The sequence below is a fragment of the Piliocolobus tephrosceles genome, chromosome 8 (genome assembly GCF_002776525.5).
Source record: "Piliocolobus tephrosceles isolate RC106 chromosome 8, ASM277652v3, whole genome shotgun sequence".
NCBI classification, from domain to species: domain Eukaryota; kingdom Metazoa; phylum Chordata; class Mammalia; order Primates; family Cercopithecidae; genus Piliocolobus; species Piliocolobus tephrosceles.
Window position 1 is genome coordinate 81805271 of NC_045441.1, and position 24424 is coordinate 81829694.

Genomic DNA, 24424 nt, shown 5'->3' on the forward strand with positions numbered 1-24424 from the left:
TACTATTCCATTAATACCATTTTTAATATATTTAAATTATATCCATTTTGGAAGTAGTAACAGCATGCTTTGATGGTGGCTCACTAGAAGACACTGTATCAGAAATCCACAAATTAAGCAATTGTTTCTTATGATGTGCATCATTTTCCTGGTTGGCCTGTTCATCCAGTGATTTTCTTATACAGTTCTTTAATTCTTCGATTCCTTCTCCAGTAACTGCAGATATGGGGATGATATGTTGGAACTCTACAGTCCTCTCTGGAGTCATGTTTTTTCCAAATAAATGCAGAAAATCTAAAAGAAAGGAAACAAACTAAGCAGATTTTCATTGTTTTTGAAAGTTAGTTAAAACTTTGGTTTGATTTGTGAAGCAGGGAACCAAAAACTTAGCATTTTTCATGCCTTTTTTCCCCTTTTCTCTCTAATTAAAGTTCTCAGAGCTTTGGATTTTACTATTGATTATGGTAAGGTTCTTGGCACAAAATATACTTGTTAGATGAATATATTTTAAACCAAACTAAATATGAATAGAAGATGAATCACAAAAATGACTTACTTAAGGAAGTAATAAATTTTGTGTAGGGGGTTAAATAAGGTAAGGCAGCATTGATTCTCTGAAAGACACTTTCTGTAAAAATAGTAACATCATTTATAATTTGAGACATTCTACTTGGCCTCAGGACACTGGAGACCTTTAACTTCCCAAAAGTTTATCATCAATGATGCTAGGATCCATACAAAAACTGAAGAGGGATTATAGAGAATTCAAGGGAAGATAATTTCAGATGAGTCCAATCTATCACCCTACATGGACTAACAACTGTTATATTACTTTTACCTTTTCCCTGTCACCATGGCATACTGATTGGATGGATTAACTGATATGAACTAGAAAGGCTGAACTGAAACAGACTGGTGGAAAAGACAACATGGAGCTTGCTTTCTGAGATTCAAAGGTCCCCAAGAAAGTCCAGAGAGGCTAACTCAGGATTATCACTAAAGGGCCTACATTTTATTTCACAATAGGTCAGAACAGCTACGGACTCCTGAGTCACCCCCACTTTTGGTAGTTCCTCTGAAAATTCCCTTCTCCGCAAGATCAACTAGCAAACAGAACTAATGACCTTATAAAGCAAATGTCATTAGGAATGAAGACTATTTAGTATTAGGGAATATTTATATCCCATGAGTAATTTATTAACTCAAGGACAGCTCCAACATGTAAATTACACAGGAGAAAGATTTTTGAGAGGAAAGGACCTTCTGGTGCTGTTTGACAGTCTTAGCACACTGTAATCTGTTTTCCCACAATTGTTACCAAAAATAAAAAGAGACATATTACTGAAAAACATGTTAGCCACATACCATACACCCTACTTTTCCTCATTTGTGCATGAGGTTCTCTACTAGACTCTGAATGAAATCATCATTGCCATAGGATACAAGGTGTTCTGAAAATGTCAATATTCAAAACTGTGGAGAATCCCTTTAAGTTACTTTACATATAGTCCAAGAAGTAAATTCCAGACAAATAAATCATTTTGGAGTCACGGCTTCTATTTTTCTGTGTCACACATACACAGGAAAAATGCAGTTCTTTTCAGAAGACTCATCCTCTTCAGAAACTATCTATAGAGTTAGTTTTGCCAAGAAACATACTTCTTTAGAACTTCTTAGTTCTGTTTTTAATTTTATGATGTACAGTACTAGGGGAATGAAGAGTTTGTGAAGTATGTTAATGAAAATGAAAGACTTCACAGGGTAGATGCTGACTTTTTCCTCCTTTTATTCAAATCCCACACATGTTTTATGGGCCCAATTTAAGTTTTATTCTTCATGAAGCCTGACCTTTTTAGTTCAAATTAATCTTTGTCTCCTTTAATTTACTGTCGACATCAAACATTCTAGAATTTGATAATTATTATGTTACAATGTTATTTACATGTTTTCTACATTCTTTCTTCAAACGTGACTTTTAAGAGCAGAAACTGTCAGTTTTCTTTTCCACTGATTATAACAGCATTCTCTGTACATTGTAATAATTCTTCAAATTAGAATTAAATGAATAAATAGGCTTACCTTTAGGATTCTGGAGCTGGTTCATCAATTCATGGAACTTATCTTGGGCACCTGGCAAGTCCATTTTATTAACTGCCAAGAGTGCAGGTTTTGTCTGAAGTTCCTCTTTGTACAATTCCAACTCCTTTAAATCAAAAAAGAAAACCCAATAATTTTAGTATTGGTTTCTGTATAAACTACTTATTTGGTAATTAATGACCTGGGTGATCTAAAGCCCATTCACGTCACTGAAATGCAATAAATCCCAACAACAGAAAACAAAAGGAAGAATTTCAAAAAATGATTCTGGGCCGGGCGCGGTGGCTCAAGCCTGTAATCCCAGCACTTTGGGAGGCCGAGACGGGCGGATCACGAGGTCAGGAGATCGAGACCATCCTGGCTAACACGGTGAAACCCCGTCTCTACTAAAAAATACAAAAAAACTAGCTGGGCAAGGTGGCGGGCGCCTGTAGTCCCAGCTACTCGGGAGGCTGAGGCAGGAGAATGGCGTAAACCCGGGAGGCGGAGCTTGCAGTGAGCTGAGATCCGGCCACACCACCCCACCCGGGGGGACAGAGCCACACTCCGCCTCCCCCAAAAAAAAAAAAAAAAAAAATGATTCTGGTTAGGTCACGTGTTAGTATGTTTTAGCTTAAATGATATCCTAGAGACAGTTGTAATTTTGCCTCTGGAGTCAAATACGGGTATCTGGACTTCACACAGATAAAATTCAGAAGTCAGTAATGATCACTGAATGTTATACCTGTAGGATTCTTGGAAAAAGTAAATGCACTTAGGAATAAATCTTTGTCGCCTTGGATTAAACAACTGTTTCTCAGATATAACATGAAAAGCACAACTAAAAGAGTAGAGAAAAGGCGGAAGACTGCTTAAGGCTACCAACCAGGAGTTTGAGGCTGCAATGAGCTAGGATCATGCCTGCACTCTAGCCTACATGACAGAATGAGGCCCTGTTTGTAATAAAAATAAATAAATATATAAGGTTGGGCATGGTGGCTCATGCCTGTAATCTCAGCACTTTAGGAGGCTGAGGTAGGAGCATCACTTGGGCTCAGGAGTTCAAGACAAGCCTTGACAACATAGCAAGACCCCATCTCTACAAAAAACTTTAATTTAAAAAAAGGAAAGAAAAGAATGAAACAAATGGAATTTCATCAAAATTAAAAATTTGGGGTTGTTTTCTTGCTATTAAGAGTTGTTTTGCTTCCTTATGTTTTGGATATCAACCACTTATCAGATATATGATTTACGGGTATTTTCTCCCATTCCCTTGGTTGCCTCTTCACTCTGCTGATTATTCCTTTTGCTGTGCAGAAGCTTTTTAGTTTGATGCAATCCTACTTGTCTATTTTTCTTCTTGTTGCCTGTGCTTTGAGGTCACATTAAAAAAAATAATTGCTCAGACAAATGTCATGGAACTTCTCTGTTTTCTTTTAGTGGTTTTATGGTTTCAGGCTTTGAGTTCATGTCTTTAATCAACTTTGAACTGATTTTTTACATGGTGTGAAGTAAGGGTCTAATTTCATTTTTCTGCATGTGGATATTCAGTTTTCTCAATATCACTTATTGAAGAAGAAAACTGTCCTTTTCGTACTGTGTGTTCTAGGTTCCTTTGTTGAAAATTAACTGTAAATGCATGGATTTAATTCTGAGCTCTGGATTCTGTTCCATAGGTTTATGTGTCTATTGTTATGCCAGTACCATGCTGTTTTGATTACTACAGCTTTGTAGTAGGTTTTGAAATTAGGTAATGTGAAGCTTCCAACTTTGTTCTTTTTGCTCAAGATTGCTTTGGCTATTCAGGGTCTTTTGTGGTTCCATACAAATTTTAAGATTTGTTTTCTATTTCTGTGAAAAATGCCATTAGAATTTTGATACAGATTGTGCTGAATCCGTAGATCACTTTGGGTAATATAAACCTGATTTAAAAATGGATAAAGAACCTGAATTGACATTTCTCAACAACATACAAATGACCAATATGTGAATATGTGTATGAAAAAATGTTCAACATCACGGATCATTAGGGAATGAAAAGGAAAACCACAATGAGATAGCTCCTCACATTTGGAAGGATGGCTATCATCAAAAAGACAAAAGATAACAAGCGTTATCAAGGATATGGAGAAAGAAGAATGCTTGAACACTGTTGGGTGGGAATGTAAATTAGTACAGCCATTATAAAAAGCAGTATAAAGGTTTCTCAAAAAATTAAAAATAGAACTACCAAATGATCCAGCAATCCCACTTCTGGATATATATCAAAAGGAAATAAAATCAGTATGTCAAAGAGATCTCTGCACTCCCATTTTTACTGAAGCATTATTCATAATAGCTAAGACATGGAATCAACCTCAGTGTCCATCAATGAATGAATAATGAAAATGTGATATACACACACACAACTGAATACTCTTCAGCCTTAAAAAAAGAAAATCCTGTCATTTACAACAACATGGATGAACCTGGAGAAAACTATGCTAAGTGAAATAAGCCAAGCACAGAAAAACAAATAAACTGTATAATCCCACTTATACGTGGAATCTTAAAAGGTTGAATTCATAGTAGCAGAGAAAATGGTGGTTGCCAAGGTGCTTGGGGGAGAAAGGATGAAGGGGTGTTGGTCAAATGGAACAAAGATTCAGTTAAATAGGATGAATAAGCTCTGGGTATCTATTGTACAGTATGATGACTATAGTTAATGTATTATATATTTGAAAATTGCTAAAACAGATTTTAAATGTTCTCAGCACACACACAAAAATGTAACATGATAGATTGTGTTAATTAGCTTGATTTAATCATTTCACGATGTATACATATATACATATATCCAAATATCAATTGTACACTTTAAGTACACACAATTTATGTCAATTACACTTTAACAAAACTGGAAAATTAAATAAATAAATGTTTTTTGCCACAAAGAAGACACAAAAAATACACTGAAAAAGCGAAAAGACAAGTCACAGAAGGGGAGAAAATATTTTCAAATTATGTATCTTAGAAGGGACTTATTTCCGGCCAGGCATGGTGGCTCACATCTGTAATCCCAGCACTTTGGAAAGCCGACGTGGCTGATCACCTGAGGCCTGGAGTTCAAGACCACCCTGGCCAACATGGTGAAACCCTGTTTCTACTAAAAATAAAAAATTAGACGGGTGTGTTGGCACGTGCTTGTAATCCCAGCTACTCAGGAGGCTGAGGCTGCAGAATCACTTGAACTCAGGAGGCGGAGGTTGCACTGAGCCAAGATCGTGCCACCGCACTCCAGCCCCCGCAACATCTCAAAAAAAAAAAAAAAGAAGGGACTTATCTCCAAAAATATAAAACATGCTTAAAACTGAACAATTAAAAGACAAATAATGCAAATAGTCATGCACACAGAATCTGAACAGACTTTTCTCCAAAGACACAAAAATGGCTAATAAGCACATAAAAAGATTCTTAGCATCAGTAATCTTAAGAGAAATGCAAATAAGAACTATAATAAAATACTACTGCACTCCCACTAGGATGACTAAAGTAAAAACGACAGACAACAACAAGTGTTGACATTTATGTGGAAAAATTGGAACTCTCATACATTGATGGTGGGACTGTAAAATGGCACAATGGTGCTACCAATTCGGAACAGTTTGGCAGTTCCTCAAAATGTTAAACAAAGAATTACCATGTGATCCAGCAATTCCACTCCTAAGTATATATCCAAGAGAAATGAAAACACGTCTATACAAAAACCTGTACACAAATGTTCACAGCAGTATTAATCATTATAGACAAGAAGTGGCAAATGAAATAGGATCTATAAAGTCCTGGAGGTAAGCAACATCATGTCGTCTTAAGAGAGAAATCACATGGCTGAAATATAGCATCCAGGGGACAGGGTTACAGAGGACTGCCAGGCAGGGGCCCAAATTTACAGATTTCATAAATCATGCTCAGGTTAGACTTTAACCTAACAGCTATTGTGGTCCATTAAAGTGTTTTAGGCAGGAAACATCAGCATCAGCTTGGTGCTTTTACAAAGATCACTCTAGCTGCCATATAAAAAATGGACTGGAGAGAAGCAAGGCAGGACACAGGGAGACTGGACACGACCAGATTCAATATTCCAGTAAGAAGAACTGATGATTGTAACAGTGTAGATGAAGACAAGAGGAAGGATTTCAGAGAGATTTAGGATAAAAAACTGACAGCACTTGTGTAGGTGGTGAGAAGAATCAGTGTATCATAGCTTATACATTCACTAAGTTACGGGGATGGCTGAAAAGTTTTTTAAAAGTTTACTTTTATCCATATTAAGTTTAAGTGACTAATGGGACATGCAGTCAAAGAAGACGTCCAATGGGCATCTGGTATAAAGAACAACAAAAGCCAGGTGCGGCAGCCCACACCTGTAATCCCAGCACTTTGGGAGGCCGAGGCGAGTGGATTACCTGAGGTCAGGAGTTCAAGACTAGCCTAGCCAAAATGGTGAAACCCCATCTCTACTAAAAATACAAAAATTAGCCAGGCGTGGCGGCACATGCTTGTAATCCCAGCTACTTGGGAGGCTAAGGCAGGAGAATTGCTTGAGCTCGGGAGACAGAGAGAGCTGAGATCATACCACTGCACTCCAGCCTGGCAGACAAAGCAAGACTGTCTCAAATAAAAAAAAGAACAATGAAAAGATGTAGGTATCAGCTACAGATCTGGCAGTTATCAATATTATTAATCGTAACTAAAGCAATGAGAGTGGATTTGGAAAGTAAGGTTAGGACAGAACTTTGATAATGTTACTTAAAGGATGAGGAAAAAAAAGAGCCTAAAAAGGAGACTGAGAAATACTGTTAAGAGTAGAAATAGAACCAGAAGATTACAGGTCACAAAACTAAGAATGAGAAACAAGAAGAATTAGACAACGTGCCAAAGCCGAAGCAAGATAAAAGTCTGGGAAGTATGTAATAGGGATTTGGAAGCCCAGGAGTGTTTTATCCATTGCAGTAGTTCGAGGAGTAAATGAATGTAGAGGAACTGGAGACAACAAGTTTAGGTAATTCTTTAACTGACATCAAAGCTTTAAAGGCAGAGTATGTATAGGCTGTAATTATGTTATTTCATATAGTCTTATATTCCTACATATTAGACCAAATACAGAACACAGTAAAACAGAAAACCTACTTTTGTAAGCAGTATTATGGTTTCAAAAGCAGTTCTGTATTGAGTGTGAGAAGAAAGCTGAAATCCAGAAATATCAACCTAAAAAAAGAGAAGGAAAGAGACAGCCTTTAACATAAGAATAGCTATACATTTCTATGTTTTAAAGTGTTTTATTCTCTCAAGCTAAAAACAATTTATCTGTATTCTACTTGTTATTTAGTAATTCAAAATAAATAACAGAAAGAGATGTTAAGATAACTTTAATTATTCTAATAAAATTACAGTCATTAATAAAAAACTAGGATAAGACAACTTGTATGAGTAAAGACCATCTCATATATAACTCTAGCACCATCAATGAAAAATGAAAGAGATACTATGATACTATATAATACGGTAGTATGTTGGAAATCTTAAGGAAATACATGTTGGCAAGTTTGGCCAAACTTACATATGATATAGTAAACAATGTCACTTCCATCCCCGTATTATAAAAGACTTAGTGGAGTAACATATGCTACCATTTTCTTATTTATAAAAAAATTCTTAGAAAAACTAAATTCATTGGTTTTCAATTTATTTGAACATCACCACATTAGTATGCATATGACTTACAACAAAAAGTAGTTGTCTAGTTCTTTCTATATGCTTGAGGAATTTGTGGCCCATTCCTTTGTTCATATGTGCTCCTTCTATTAAACCCGGAAGATCAGCTACTGATATCTAATACAAAGTTAAATGGTTAATGAAAAAGGAAAATGTATGAAAACCACAAGTTCAATTATATCCAAAAATTCTCAAGATATTTCAAATATAAACAGTTCCTAACTTATGATTACTACTAAATCTTTGAAAAGTCAAGATACTATGAAAGCAAAATTAATGTACAGTATTAAGAATTAAAATCTTGTTATCAGATATTAGAGTCCCATATTTACTATTAATCTAATAATTGAGGAATTTTACAGATTAGTTTAACATTTATTTATTGTTATTTTAGAGACAGGATCTTGCTGTCACCCAGGCTTGAGTGCAGTGGTGTGACCATAACTCACTGTAGCCTCGAGCTCCTGGGCTCAGCCACGTTCCCACCTCAGTCTCCCAAGCAGCTAAGATGCCAGGTGCGCACCGCCATGCCCAGTTAACAAAAAAAATTTTTGTAGAAACAGGGTCTCGCTATCTCGCACAGGCTGCTCTCAAACTCCGATCCTCATGTGATCCTCTCACCTTAGCCTCCCAAAGTGCTGGGATTACAGGTGTGAGCCACCACACTAATCCCTAGTTTAAAATGTATTTATAATTTCCTAAATGGTATTGTCCAGTATGAACTTTTCATAGAATTTCCACCCTTACACTCTGAATTCATACAAGTTTACAAAGATATTAATTCAGCAGACATTTGCCAGGTACAGCTCTGCATTTTAAATTCAATTTGTAATGATCTGGCACCATTGTTCCTTTTCTGTTCATATTATACTAGCAGGATGATCAACCATTCTCACAAAGTATTAGGTTGGTGTAAAAGTAACTGTGGTTTTGGCATTACTTTTAATACACTTTACTATATTAATAGAGGTGTGATTCTTTTCACCTGTTCTTTGTAGTGCCATGTTTGTTAATGCTTCACATTTTGGTAGGTCATTATTGTTTTTACTTAAGCAAATCTCATGGCATTACATGATGAGCAGAGTTCTATCATCTAGAAGTTCATTCACCTGAGCATGCCTCCTTGTCACCTAGTCATCATCTCATCTTGTTCCAGTATTCAAGTAAGATCAGTCAGGTGAAACAGTATTTGACAAACCTGAGTTGTAGTTGTGGCTCTCCTACTTTCTTCTACTTTTGGCCGTTACTTTTAATGGCCAAAACCACAGTTACTTTTGCACCAACTTAATAGAAGAATACAGTTTCCTAGACTCCTTTTAGAGGGAATAATAATTATTAATGATCATTCTACATTTTTTTTTTTTTTTTTTTTTTGAGACAGTCTCACTCTGTCGCCCAGGCTGGAGTGCAGTGGTTCAATCTCAGTTCACTGCAAGTTCCACCTCCCGGGTTCATGCCATTCTCCTGCCTTAGCCTCTGGAGTAGCTGGGACTACAGGCACTTGCCACCATACCTGGCTGATTTTTTTTTTTTTTTTGTATTTTTGTATTTTTAGTAGAGATGGGGTTTCACCGTGTTAGCCAGGATGCTCTCGATCTCCTGACCTCGTAATCCGCCCACCTCAGCCTCCCAAAGTGCTGGGATTACAGGTGTGAGCCACCACGCCCGGCCACACTTGTGCTTTTCAAACCTCACGGTACATCGTAATCATGTAGGGAACTCTTAAAAGCTACAAATGCCCAGGTCCTACCCCCAAGAGATTTAGTTTCAAATCTCTGGGGCCTAAGCATCACTTATCATTGCTGTTCTTAGGCCACCCAGATAATTCTGAAATGCAATAAAGAATGAGAGGCAGTACTCAACATCCCCTGCCCAGTGTAGATAAAGAATTCAGGGTCTTAAAGGAAGCTGACAAAGCAGCATGTATAACAGAAGTCTCATGTCCTGAAATTTCCTCTACTGATTTCCCTTAAAAATTAGGTATAAAGGATGTTCTCTTTTCCTCTAAATATTGTTCTCTATATTCATATTATCCTATATTTAATACAATTTTACTTACATTTAACATTCTATATTATAACTGAAGTTTTATATTTTAATGTTATATCACTATTATAACCGCATACAATTTTTTAATGTTTCTTTAAATTACGTCATAAAACTATATGAACCTATATTGATGCATCATTAGCACCCAAAGTCTATACTTTACAAAATTGTTTAATTCTTGGTGCTGTACATTCTATGGATTTTAACAAATGTATACTGTGTCTACCATTACAGCAACATTCTGTTGCTGTAATATTATATAGTATCATACTTTACGTATACGTAAGGAGCACACCTACCAGATTGTACATTATATTTTAAATATTGTTACTTTCCTTTTTTTAGTTTTTATTCTAATTATGCAGAAGATCCACAGTTGTTACTTATGAAGGAAAAATGAATTTTAATAGCTGGTTGAGACTAAAACTCCATTAAAACACTTTTTTTTCAAAAAAAGAAAGTTGGAATAAAATTATTATGAACTTTAGAGAGTATTTTTAAAAAATGAAGACAAATAATCCAATATAGTAGTAAAAGGAAGACTTGCAATAAGAAGAAACCAAGACCAAGAAGAAGACATAATGTTGTAGGGATAAACTAGACCTAACCTTTGTAAGAAATTAAATATTTTATTATGATAGTGCTTAGAATTAATCTGACCAGTTTCACTTATAAACAAAATCTTGTTACCCTTTCTCCCCTAACACCACAGAAACAGGCAAATACTATAAAATCCAAGTAAGTACCAAAACCAAGTACTCTGACTTCTAATATAGTGTTTTACTTTAAAAACACCTACCTGTTTGAAATCACGGTACATAATCTTTCCAAGTTCAGGCTTTAATGTTGTAACTAAAAGAAAACACAGCAATAAATTAAGAGTAGAATTTATTTTAGGGCTGGTACTCTCAAAACTGTCTTGGCATTATGTATGGAATAAACAATATTTCCATTCAGATTTTGTTCTAATTTGCTAAAATGGAAACTATTATTATCTTTGCTATTTAACATGTACTTGGAGGGCCAAGTGTTGTGGCTCATGTCTGTAATCTCAATGCTTTGGGAAGTCAAGGCAGGAGGATCATTTGAAGCTAGGAGTTCAAGATGAGCCTGGGCAGCATAGTGAGATCCCATTTCTACAAAAAATTTAAAATCAGGCAGACATGGCAGTGCACCTGTAGTCCTAGCTACTCCAGAAGCTGAGGTGGGAGAACTGCTTGAGCCCAGGAGTTCAAAGTTGCAGTGAGGTATGATGATCATGCCACTGTACTCCTGCCTGGGTGACACAGCTAGACCCTGTCTCTAAAATAGATAAATAAATAAACAAATAAATAGTATTTGGAAAAAGACAAATACAGATTTTTATAATCTGCATAGGCCTAATGTAATTACTGAACATCAACGTTCTTCTATTGCACTTTAAGGTGTGTGATAGATGTTCAGGAGGGTCAGGTATTAGGTTTCTATCACTGGATCTGTGGGTGAAATTTTTCTAGTTCCTTCTCATTCAGTTATCCTCTAGTTCCTTCTCATTGTTATCCTTAAGCCTCATCAATCCCACACTAGCCTCTTTCCTATGACTAAAAGCTTTTCCTTCTCAAGTCCTACATATTATAACAAATATTGGCCTTGTGATTTATAGCAATTAGCCCAAACTTCACTCTACTTCGTCACAGTCTAATTTTAGAATGGCTTGATTTTATTTTCCAAGTTAATGGCATTCTCTGTCCTTTTAATGATGGCAGAGATCTTATCATACTCATTACTTTTAACCAAAGCTTCTTTTATATTTCATCTAGCTACCACAAGAGCCTACTAACTGGTTTTCTCAGACCCCTTCATGTCCCACGCCAATCCATTTTCTATATTATAGGCGGAGATCTCTGTGAGGAGCAAACTTAAGCATTTTATCCCTCGCTTAAATGCTTCCAATTGCTCTTAAGATACAAAAATCAAATACAGCCTAAACGGTCTATGTGACATGTTCTCTTACACCTCCAGGCTCATCTCGATTCTTTCCCTTACTTCATGTTCTCTAGACACACAAATCTATTTCCTCTGATTAAAGACCCTTCACCCTCCACTCTATTTTACTAATTAACTCGTAATGATTCCCTCATATAGCAGTCCAAAATCACACATCCTTAAGGAAGCCTAAAGCAGTCATCTACACTCTTTCATAGTATCCTTTTATATTCCTTTATATTTATCAGTGATATATATGCCTTACTCCACTAGTCTACAAACTCAATAAAAGTCAAAATAGGAGCTTGTTTCTGTTTATCAGTCTTTGTAATCCCAGAACCTAATATGGCTCCTAAAAATAAGTATCTGCTAAATGAATGGAAGTATTCAACTCAGTTTTCCTGGTACTTATCACAGTGCCTGATAAAGGGTAAGTGGTTCATAAAATCCTAACTAAACCAAATAAACTACTATGCAACAGAAAAATAAATGCAATAAAGTGTCTAACCTGTTTAAGAAACTTTGCTGAGGGATACAGAGGTTTCAAAGATTAATGGAAAATATGGCTGGGGAGGGTGGCTCACGTCTATAATCCCAGCAATTTAGAAGGCCAAGGTGGGAGATCACTTCAGCCCAGGAGTTCAAGACCAGCCTGCGCAACATAAGGAAACCCCTGTTCCCGCCCTGCCACCCCACCCCCCCCCACACACACAAAATTAGCTAAGCATGGTGGCACACACCTGTAGTCCCAGCTACATGGGAGGGTGGGGCAGGGGGATGGCTTTAGCCTGGGCTGCAATGAGCCATGATCATGCAATTGCACTTTGGCCTGAGCAACAGCAGTCTATCTGCCAAAAGTTTTCCAACTAAGGATACCCTCAGAGTTGTCATTTTATTCATTCTCAGAGATGTATTAGTCTTTAAAAGTTTACCTCCACTCATTAAAATATACAATCAAATTATACTTACATGCGTAATCTGCGATCGCAGGTTTTGCATGAGAAACACAACTTAGCAAAGAGGATTTTCCAGCATTTGGAAATCTGAAACAAGAATATAAAATTATACACAAATGTCAATATTATTATCTCTGAATTCCTAACAATTCAAGTAGTCTTCTTCAATATATTTGGGATTGAAAGTAGAATATAAACGTATTATAAATAATCTTGAAAAACTTGAGAACATACACTTACAAAAAAGGTAAAGATAAATTCATGCTGGACACTAAAGATGTTTCAGTATTGAAAGTGTATAATAATTATTCTAATTATGATTTAAAAATAAAAACCTGTTGGAAGTCATAGAAAAACAGAAAGAAATTAAAAAAAGAAAAACACCTGCAACTTACTATCTCCAGCTAAACACTGACAAAATATTACATTGTTTTGTAAACTGCTTTAAAAAAAAATTTTACAGAAATTTTCAAACATATATATACAAAAGTAGAGAGGTGTAATGAATTCCATTTAGCTATCACCCAGCTTCAATAAATATTAATACATTGACAATACACATCTTAACCAAATAAGGTCTGTATGTTACAAATACCTGATGTGTCTCAAATCTCTTTTCAAGCTCCCCCTTCCATCTTGTTTCCCATCTGCAATTTTATTTTTAAAGAAACTGGGTCATTTCTCCCAGAGTTTCTTTTCCGAAGTCTTCATTTTTCTACTGGCACCTACATGGACACTTAACATGCTCTTTTTCCCTGTATTTTCTGTAAAAAATTTGCAGTTGTTACACAGTCTTAACCATGTTCAAGTTTTAATATTTTTTTGAAGGAAGCAAGGGAAAATTACTTTATAGTTGGTTGGCCTACTCTCTAAACTGAATAATACAAGGTGAACGCTTTTCGGTGGTGAAGTGTAATTTACTTAACTAATTTCCTATTGACAGACATTTACGTTGTCTACAATTTTTCACTCTAAATAACACTGTAAAAAATACGTATACAGGTAGACACTGTTAATAGCTATTTCTGGGTGGTGGAACTCATAGACACCTTTTTCTTTATGCAAACAAGTGTATATTATTTGTTTTTTTTTCTAAATAACTTTAAACAATGCAATGACTATGTTTAAACCTTTGCGACTTTTTTTCATCTTTTCATGGCTTAATGGCTCGTATCTTTTTTTTTTTCTTTTTTCTTTTGAGATGGAATCTCGCTCTGTTGCCCAGGCTGGAGTGCAGTGGTGCCATCTCAGCTTACTGCAGCTCCGCCTCCCAGGTTCCCGCCATTCTCCTGCCTCAGCCTCCCGAGTAGCTGGGACTATAGGCGCCCGCCACCATGCCTGGCTAATTTTGTTTGTATTTTTAGTAGAGACGGGGTTTCACCATGTTAGCCAGGATGGTCTCAATCTCCTGACCTCGTGATCTGCCCACCTTGGCCTCCCAAAGTGCTGGGATTACAGGCATGAGCCACTGAACTCAGCGTATTTCTTTTAATGTTGTTATTTCAATAGCTTTACGGGTAAAAGTGATTTTTTTGTTGTTACATGGACAGATTGTGTACTGGCGAAGTCTGGGATTTTAGTGTACCCATCACCCAAGTAATGTATATTGTACCTAATAGGTAGTTTTTCATCCCTCACAGTCCTCCTATCCTCCCTGCCTCTAAGTCTCCAACGTCCATTACACCACTCTGCATGCCTCTGTGTACCCACAGCTTAGCTCCCACTTATAAGTGACAATATGTGGCACTTGGTTTTCCATTCCTGAGTTACTTCCTTAGGAAGATATCCTCATTCTTTCTTATGGCTGAGTAGTATTCTATGGTGTGTGTATATATAGATACACACACACACACACACTCAATTTTCTTCATTCACTGGTTGATGGGCACTCAGGTTGATTCCATGTCTGCAATTCTGAATGATACTATGATAAACATGTGTGCAGGTATCTTTTTGATATAATGATTTCTTTTCCTTTGGGTAGATATCCTGTAGTGGGATTGCTGGATGAAATGATATTTCTACTTTCAGTTCTTTGAGAAATCTCCATACTGTTTTCCATATAGATTGTACTAATTTACATTCTCACTCACCAGTGAATTTTAGGGTACCCATCACCCAAGCAGTGTATACTGTACGCAATAGGTAATTTTGCATCCCTCACTGCCCTTCTATCCTCCCTCCCATTGAGTCTCCTATCCTCCCTCCCTCTAAGTCTCCAATGTCCATTATACCACTCTGTATGACTTTATGAGCGTAAAAGTTAAGTTCTAAGATGGCCGAATAGGAACAGCTCTGGTCTGCAGCTCCCAGCGAGACTGACGCAGAAGATAGGTGATTTCTGCATTTCCAGCTGAGGTACCTGGTTCATCTCATTGAGACTGGTGGGACAGTGGGTGCAGTGCACGGAGGCCGAACTGAAGCAGGGTGGGGTGTCGCCTCACCCGGGATGTGCAAGGGGTTGGGGGATTTCCCTTTCCTAGCCAAGAGAAGTTGTGACAGTCTGTACTGGAGGAATCGTACACTCCTGCCTAAATACTGCGCTTTTCCCCCAGTCTTCGCAACCGGCAGACCAGGAAATACCCTCCTGTGCCTGGCTCAGCGGGTCCCAAGCCAGTGGAGCCTTGCTCACTGCTAGCGCAGCAGTCTAAGACTGACCTGCCATAAGCTGCAGCTTGGCAGGTGGAGGCGTATCCGCAATTGCTGAGGATTGAGTAGGAGGTTTTGTGCTCACAGTGTAAACAAAGAGGCCTGGAAGCTCAAACTGGGTGGAGCCCACCACAGCTCAGCAAGGCCTACTGCCTCTCTAGGTACAACCTCTCTGGGCAGGCATATCAGAACAAAAGGCAGCAGACAGCTTTGGCAGACCTAAACGTCCTAGTCTGACAACTCTGAAGAGAGCAGTGGTTCTCCCAGCATGGTGTTCGAGCTCTGAGAAAGGACAGACTGTCTCCTCAAGTGGGTCCCTGACCCCCGTGAAGCCTGACTGGGAGATACCTCCCAGTAGGGGCCGACAGACACCTCATAAAGGTGGGTGCCTCTCTAGGATGAAGCTTCCAGAGGAAGAATCAGGAAGCAATATTTGTTGTTCTGCAGCCTCCACTGGTGATTCCCAGGCAAACGGGGTCTGGAGTGGACCTCTAGCAAACTCCAACAGACCTGCAGCTAAGAAGCCCAACTGTTAGAAAGAAAACTAACAAACAGAAAGGATTAGCATCAACATCAACAAAAAGCACATCCACACCAAAACCCGATCTGTAGGTCACCAACATCAGAGACCAAAGGTAGATAAAAACACAAAGATGGGGGGAAACCAGAGCAGAAAAGCTGAAAATTCCAAACACCAGAGAGCCTCTACTCCTCCAAAGGACTGCAGCTGCTCGCCAGCAAGGGCACAAAACAGGATGGAGAATGAGTTTGATGAACTGACAGAAGTAGGCTTCGGAAGGGCAGTAATAACAAACTTCACTGAGCTAAGGGAGAATGTTCTAACCCATTGCAAAGAAGCTAAAAACCTTAAAAAAAAAAAGGTTAGATGAATGGCAAACTAGAATAAACAGTGTAGAGAAGACCTTAAATGACCTGATGGAGTTGAAAACCACAAGACGAGAATTTCATGACTCATGCACAAGCTTCAATAGCCGATTCGATCAAGTGGAAGAAAGGATATCAGTGATCGAAGATCAAATTCATGAAATAAAGTGAGAAGACAAGATTAGACAAAAAAAAGTAAAAGAAACAAACAAAGCCTCCAAGAAATATGGGACTATGTGAAAAGACCAAATCTACATCTGATTGGTGTTCGGTACCTCAAAGTGTGAGAATGGATTCAAGTGAGAAAACACTCTGCAGGATATTATCGAGGAAAAATTCCCCAACCTAGCAAGGCAGGCCAACATTCACATTCAGGAAATACAGAGACCACCACAAAGATACTCCTTGAGAAGAGCAACTCCAAGACACACAATTGTCAGATTCACCAAGTTTGAAATGAAGGAAAAAATGTTAAGGGCATCCAGAGAGAAAGGTTGGGTTACCAACAAAGGGAAGCCCATCAGACTAACAGTGGATCTCTCGGCAGAAACCCTACACGCCAGAAGAGAGTGGGGGCCGATATTCAATATTCTTAAAGAAAAGAATTTTCAACCCAGAATTTCCTAACCAGCCAAACTAAGCTTCATAAGTGAAGGAGAAATAAAATCCTTTACAGACAAGCAAATGCTGAGAGATTTTGTCACCACCAGGCTTGCCTTGCAAGAGTTCCTGAAGGAAGCAGTAAACATGGAAAGGAACAACCGGTACCAGACACTGCAAAAACATACCAAATTGTAAACACCATTGACGCTACAAAGAAATTGCATCAATTAACGGGCAAAATAACCAGTTAATATCATAATGGCAAGATCAAATTCACACATAACAATATTAACCTTAAATGTAAATGGGCTAAATGCCCAAACTAAAAGACACAGACTGGCAAACTGGATAAAGAGTCAAGACCCATTGGTCTCCTGTATTCAGGAGACCCATCTCATGTGCAAAGACACACATAGGCTCAAAATAAAGGGATGGAGGAAGATCTACCAAGCAAATGGAAAGCAAAAAAAAAAAAAAAAAAAGAAGCAGGGGTTACAATCCCAGTCTCTGACAAAACAGACTTTAAACCAATAAAGATCAAAAGAGACAAAGAAGGCCATTACATAATGGTAAAGGGATCAATTCAACAAGAAGAGCTAACTATCCTAAATATGTATGCACCCAATACAAGAGCACCCAGATTCATAAAGCAAGTCCTTAGAGAGCTACAAAGAGACTTAGATGCCCACACAATAATAATGTGAGACGTTAACACCTCATTGTCAATATTATATCAATGAGACAGAAGGGTAACAAGAATATCAAGGACTTGAACTCAGCTCTGGACAAATTGGACCTAACAGACATCTACAGAACTCTCTACCACAAATCAACAGCATATACATTCTTCGGCCAGGCACGGTGGCTCACGCCTGTAATCCCAGCACCTTGGGAGGCCAAGGTGGGCGGATCACGAGATCAGGAGATCAAGACCATCCTGGTTAACACGGTGAAACCCCTCTCTACTAAAAATACAAAAAATTTGCCGGGCATGTTGGCAGGCGCCTGTAGTCCCAGCTGCTTGGGAGGCTGAGGCAGGAGAATGGTGTGAACCATTCTCACTGCAGAGCTTGCAGTGAGCCGAGATGGCACCACTGCACTCCAGCCTGGGCGACAGAGCGAGACTCTGTCTCAAAAAAAAAAAAAAGAATATATATTCTTCTCAGCACACTGCACTTATTCTAAAATTGACCACATAATGAGAAGTAAAACACTCCTCAGCAAATACAAAGCAACAGAAAACACAAGAAACTGTCTCTCAGACCAGTGCAATCAAATTAGAACTCAGGATTAAGAAACTCACTCAAAATCACATAACCAAATGGAAACTGAACAACCTGCTCCTGAATGACTCCTGGGTAAATAATGAAATGAAGGCAGAAATATGGATGTTCTTTGAAACCAATGAGAACACAGATATAAAGTATCAGAATCTCTGGGACACATTTAAAACAGTGTGTAGAGGGAAATTATAGCACTAAATGCCCACAAGAGAAAGCAGGAAGGATCTAAAATTGACACCCTAACATCACAATTAAAAGAACTAGAGAAGCAAGAACAAACAAACTCAAAAGCTAGCAGAACGCAAGAAATAACTAAGATCAGAGCAGAACTGATAGAGACAGAGACAAAATAGCCTTTAAAAAAAAAATCAATGCATCAAGGAGCTGTTATTGTTTTTAAATCAGCAATACAGATAGACCACTAGCAAGACTAATAAAGAAATGAGAAAAGAATCAAATAGATGCAATAAAAAATGATAAAGGGGATATCACTACTGATTCCACAGAAATACAAACTACCATCAGAGAATACTATAAATAATTCTACGCAAATAAACTAGAAAATCTATAAGAAATGGATAAATTCCTGGACACATACACCCTCCCAAGATTAAACCAGGAAGAAGTTGAATTTCTGAATAGACCAGTAACAGGCTCTGAAATTGAGGCAATAATTAATAGCCTACCAACCAAAAAAAATCCAGGACCAGGCGGATTCACAGTCGAATCTATCAGAGGTACAAAGAGGAGCTGGTACCACTCCTTCTGAAATGATTCCAATCAATAGAAAAAGAGGGAATCCTCCCTAACTCATTCTATGAGGCTAGCATCATCCTGATACCAAAGCCTGGAAGAGATACAAAAAGAAAAAAAAAAAAAAAAAAAAAAGAAAGAATTTTAAGCCAATAATCCTGATGAACATTGATGCAAAAATCCTCAACAAAATACTGGCAAAACCGAATCCAGCAGCACTTCAAAAAGCGTATCCACCACAATTAAGCTGGCTTCATCCCTGGGATGCAAGGCTGGTTCAACATACACAAATCAATAAACCTAATCCATCACATAAACAGAAGCAATGACAAAAACCACATGATTATCTGAATAGATGCAGAAAAGGCCTTTGACAAAATTCAACACCCCTCCATGCTAAAAACTCTCAAGAAACTAGGTATCAACAGAATGTATCTCAAAATAATGAGCTATTTATGACAAACTCACAGCCAATCTCATACCGAACAGGCAAAAACCGGAAGCATTCCCTTTGAAAACCAGCATAAGACAAGGATGCCCTCTCTCACCACTCCTATTCAACATAGTGTTGGAAGTTCTGGCCAGGGCAGTCAGGCAAGGGAAAGAAATAAAGGGTATTCAATTAGAAAAAGAGGAAGTCAAATTGTCCTGTTTGCAGATGACATGACTGTATAGTTAGAAAACTCCATGGTCTCAGCCCACAATCACCTTAAGCTGATAAGCAACTTCAGCAAAGTCTCAGGATACAAAATCAATGTGCAAAAATCACAAACATTCCTATACACCAATAACAGACACACAGAGAGCCAAATCATGAGTGAACTCCCATTTGCAATTACCACAAAGATAATATAATACCTAGGAATCCAACTTACAAGGAATGTGAAGGACCTCTTCAAGGAGAACTACAAACCACTGCTCAATGAAATAAAAGAGGACACAAACAAATGGAAGAATATTCCATACTCATGAATAGGAAGAATCAATATCGTGAAAATGGCCATACTACCCAAGGTAATTTATAAATTCAATGCCATCCCCATCAAGCTACCACTGGCTTTCTTCACAGAATTGGAAAAAACTACTTTAAAGTTCATAGGGAACCAAAAAAGAGCCTGCATTGCCAAGACAATCCTAAGCAAAAAGAACAAAGCTAGAGGCATGATGCTACCTGACTTCAAACTATACTACAAGGCTACAGTAACAAAAACAGCATGGTACTGATACCAAAACAGATATATACACCAATGGAACAGAACAGAGGCCTCAGAAATACCCCCACACATATATAACCATCTGATCTTTGACAAACCTGACAAAAACAAGCAATGGGGAAAGGGTTCCCTATTTAATAAATGGTGCTGGGAAAATTGGCTAGCCATATGTAAAAAGCTGAAACTGGATCCCTTCCTTATACCTTATACAAAAATTAACTCAAGATGGATTAAAGACTTAAATGTAAGACCTAAAACCATAAAAACCCTAGAAGAAAACCTAGGCAATACCATTCAGGACATAGGCATGGGCAATGACTTCATGGCTAAAACACCAAAAGCAAGGGCAACAAAAGCCAAAATTAACAAATGAAATCTAATTAAACTAAAGAGCTTCTGCACAGTGTAAGAAACTATCATCAGAGTGAAGAGGCAACCTACAGAATGGGAGAAAATTTTTGCAATCTACCCATCCGACAAAGGGCTAATATCCAGAACCTACAAACAACTTAAACAAATTTACAAGAAAAAAAAAACCCATCAAAAAGTGGACAAAGGATATGGACAGATACTTCTCAAAAGAAGACATTCATGCAGCCAACAGACATACGAAAAAATGCTCATCATCACTGGTCATCAGAAAAATGCAAATCAAAACCACAATGAGATACCATTTCATGCCAGTTAGAATGGCAATCATTAAAAAATCAGGAAACAACAGATGCTGGAGAGGATGTGGAGAATGGGACCGCTTTTACACTGTTGGTGGGAGTATAAATTAGTTCAACCATTGTGGAAGACAGTGTGGCAATTCCTCAAGGATCTAGAACTAGAAACATCATTTGACCCAGCAATCCCATTACTGGGTATACACCCAAAGGATTATAAATCATGCCATTATAAAGACACATGCCCATGTATGTTTACTGCGGCACTATTCACGATAGCAAAGACTTGGAACTAACCCAAATGTCCATCAATGATAGACTGAATTAAGAAAATGTGGCACATATACACCATGGAATGCTATGCAGCCATAAAAAAGGATGAGTTCATGTCCTTTGCAGGGACATGGATGCAGCTGGAAACCATCATTCTCAGTAAACTACCACAAGGATAGAAAATCAAACATTGCATGTTCTCACTCATAAGTGGGAGCTGAACAACGAACATATGGACACAGGGTGGGGAACATCACACACAGGGCCTGTGAGTGTGTAGAGGGTCTGGGGCACGGATAGCATTAGGAGAAATATGTAATGTAAATGACAAGTTGATGGGTGCAGCAAACCAACATGGCACATGTATACCTATGTAACAAACCTGCATGTTGTGCATACCCTAGAACTTAAAGTGTAATAAAAAAAAATTTTTTTTAAAATGTATAAGAGTTCTCTTTTCACCACATCTATGTCAACACCTATTGTTTTTTGACTTTTCCATAATGACCATTCTGGCTAAGTTGGTAAATCACTGTGGTTTTAATATTAATTTCCCTGAGTATTAGTGATGCTGAACATTTTCTTATATGCTTCTTGGCCATTTGTATGCATATCTTCTTTTGAGAAATGCCCATGTCATTCATCCACTTTTTAATGGAATTGTTTTTTCCTTGCTGATTTGAGTTCCTTGTAGACTCTGTATATTAGTCCTCTGTTAGATGCATAGTTTGCAAATACTTTCTCCCATTCTGTAGGCTGTTTACTCTGTTGATTCTTTCTTTTGCTGTGCAGAGGATTTGTACTTCAATTAGGTCCCATTTATTTATTTATGTTGCATTTGGTTTGAGATCTTAAGTCAGAAATTCTTTGTCTAGGCCAATGTCCAGAAGGGTTTTTCCTACGTTTCTAGAATTTTTATAGTTTCAGGTCTTAGACTAAAATCTAATCTATCTTGAGTTAATTTTTGTATCTAATGAGAGATATGAATCCAGTTTCATTATTCTCCATTTGGATATCCAATTTTCCCAGCATCATTTTTTGAATAGGGTGTCCTTCCCCAGTTTATGTTTTTGTGTGCTTTGTTAAGGATCAGTTGGTCTTAAGTATTTGGCTTTATTTCTGGGTTCTCTATTCTCTTCCATTGGTCTATGTACCTAATTCTATACTAATACCATGCTGTTTTGGTTACTATAACATTGTAATATAATTTGAAGTCACATAATATGATTCCTCTATATTTGTTCATTTTGCTTAGGATTGCTTTGGCTATTCGCGCTTTTTTGATTCCTTATGAATTTTAGGGTTTTTTCTAATACTGTGAAAAATAATACTGGTATTTTAACAGAAATTGCATTGAATCTGTAGATTCTCTGGGCAGTATGGTCATTTTCACAGTACTGATTCTTCCAATCCATGAACATGGGATGTATTTCCAGTTGTCTGTGTCATCAACGATTTCTTTCAGCAGTGTCTGCAGTTCTCCTTGTAGAGATCTTTCACAACCTTGGTTAGGTATATACTTAGGTATTTTATTTTTTGTAGCTGTTGTAAAAGGGATTGAGTTCTTGATTTAATTCTCAGCTTGGTTGTTGGTGGTGTATAGCAGTGCTATTGATTTGTGTATACTGATTTGGTAACCTGAGAGTTTACTGAATTCATTTATCAAATCTAGGAGTCTTTTGAAGGAGTCTCTAGAGTTTTCAAGGTATAAGATCATATGGTTGGCAAACAGATAGTTTGACTTCCTTCTTTCCTATTTGAATGCCCTTTTTTTCTCTTGCCTGATTTTTCTGGCTAGGACTTCTCTTTGCACACATCTTTGATTTCTTTCTTGGAATAAATGTCTACATGAAGAAATACTGGATAAAATATAAGCTCATTTTAAAGGCTTTTGATTATACTGCTAAATTTCCCTCAAGAAAGGCCCACCATGTATGAAAGACAGTACTAGGAATGGGGGTTACTTAAAACATTCATTCCTAAATCTCATTCATATATTTTCATTACATTTATCCAACAAATATTTATTGAGCACTGACTTTGTATCAGGCAACGTCCTAAGCAATGAGACAAAATGATTCTCGCCTTCACAGAGTTCTTCTTCAAATTTGAAGAAGGTATTTCAAAAACTCTGCCAAACTTTCACTTGGAATAATGGTGGAATATTCTGCAAATATTAATTTAGAATTCTATAAAAACTTATAAGCTGGAGGTATTTCAACAATTTCCCTCATTACAAAAAAATCTTTCTGTAATGAATTTAAAATAAAATCATGTGAGGTTTCTTAATGACTTGTTTCTCCTGGAACATATGTTTTTTTCATACCCTGTTTCATCCAAGTTCTTAGAGTTTTGAAAAGCAAATTGTAGCCATTTTTATCCATAATTATTATTAGCTGGACTTGCTGGTTTCCAACATCCTTATGTTTTCATAATGATTGAGCACATAATGCAAGCAACTATTTCCAAGAAGATCAAAGATAGAAAGATGATGCTAATGATTGAAGAACAGATATTTGAAATTTTTCTTGAAAAATACCCAGTGAAAATTTTAGAGGCTAAAATCCAGCCTATGCGAAGATCAGATTTGACAACAGCAGCACAAATCTGTAAGTTGTACGATAACTTTCTTCTATGATTCATTCAGTCCATTTCCAAAAGCAGCTAAAAGGATATCTACTTATGCCAGTATTCATAGTAGTAACTCTTCAAGAATAGTTGCCTAATTTAAAAACACTAGAAAACATATTAAACATTCTATTTAAAAATCTTTTTCCCCCATTCTCTTTTCATATGCTTAAGAATCCTGATGCTTTAATTACTGACAAATTTCAAACCTACTTCTGAGAAGCTTAGTATATCACTATATGCAGTTTTCCAGTAAGCTGGCAATGTAATTATGATGAAGACAGCAGCTACAATTCATGGAACGTACAAAAATGCAAACCATGTCTTCTGCTGTAAATGCATTATCTTACCCACCAATGTTTTAAGGAAAGACCTATCTCCATACACTATTAAAAATGACAAAACAAATGACGTAGTGGAAAAAAAAAACAAAACTATAGTGAAGGAACAATGAGAGAAAAGAAAAGGAAAAAAAGAAGAGAAAACAAAGGCTTAGAGAGGCTGTATAATTTACCCAAGACCAGTTGGCCAGCCTCCAGAGGATTTGAGATCCTAACCTAAATAGTCTAAGCTGAGTCCTCCATGCCACTCCACTTTTATGACTAAGCCATGCTAGGCTCCTCTTAGACTATAAAGTTTTCTCTTCAGAACTTGAAACACATTTTTAT

The 24424-nt window shown here is 37.3% G+C and overlaps 1 protein-coding gene across 1 annotated transcript in view; it reads right to left on the minus strand.

Moving 5' to 3' along the window:
* GTPBP10 (GTP binding protein 10) overlaps positions 1-24424 on the minus strand; it is a 34481-nt gene continuing 10057 nt past the window's right edge. The window contains exons 5-10 of the mRNA XM_023226647.2: positions 12814-12887; positions 10679-10731; positions 7840-7947; positions 7246-7323; positions 2080-2203; positions 1-294 (exon numbers count right to left, since the gene is read on the minus strand). Of these exons, the coding sequence (XP_023082415.1) occupies positions 32-294; positions 2080-2203; positions 7246-7323; positions 7840-7947; positions 10679-10731; positions 12814-12887 (700 nt within the window). The 3' untranslated portion in view covers positions 1-31. The remainder of the gene's footprint in view (positions 295-2079; positions 2204-7245; positions 7324-7839; positions 7948-10678; positions 10732-12813; positions 12888-24424) is intronic.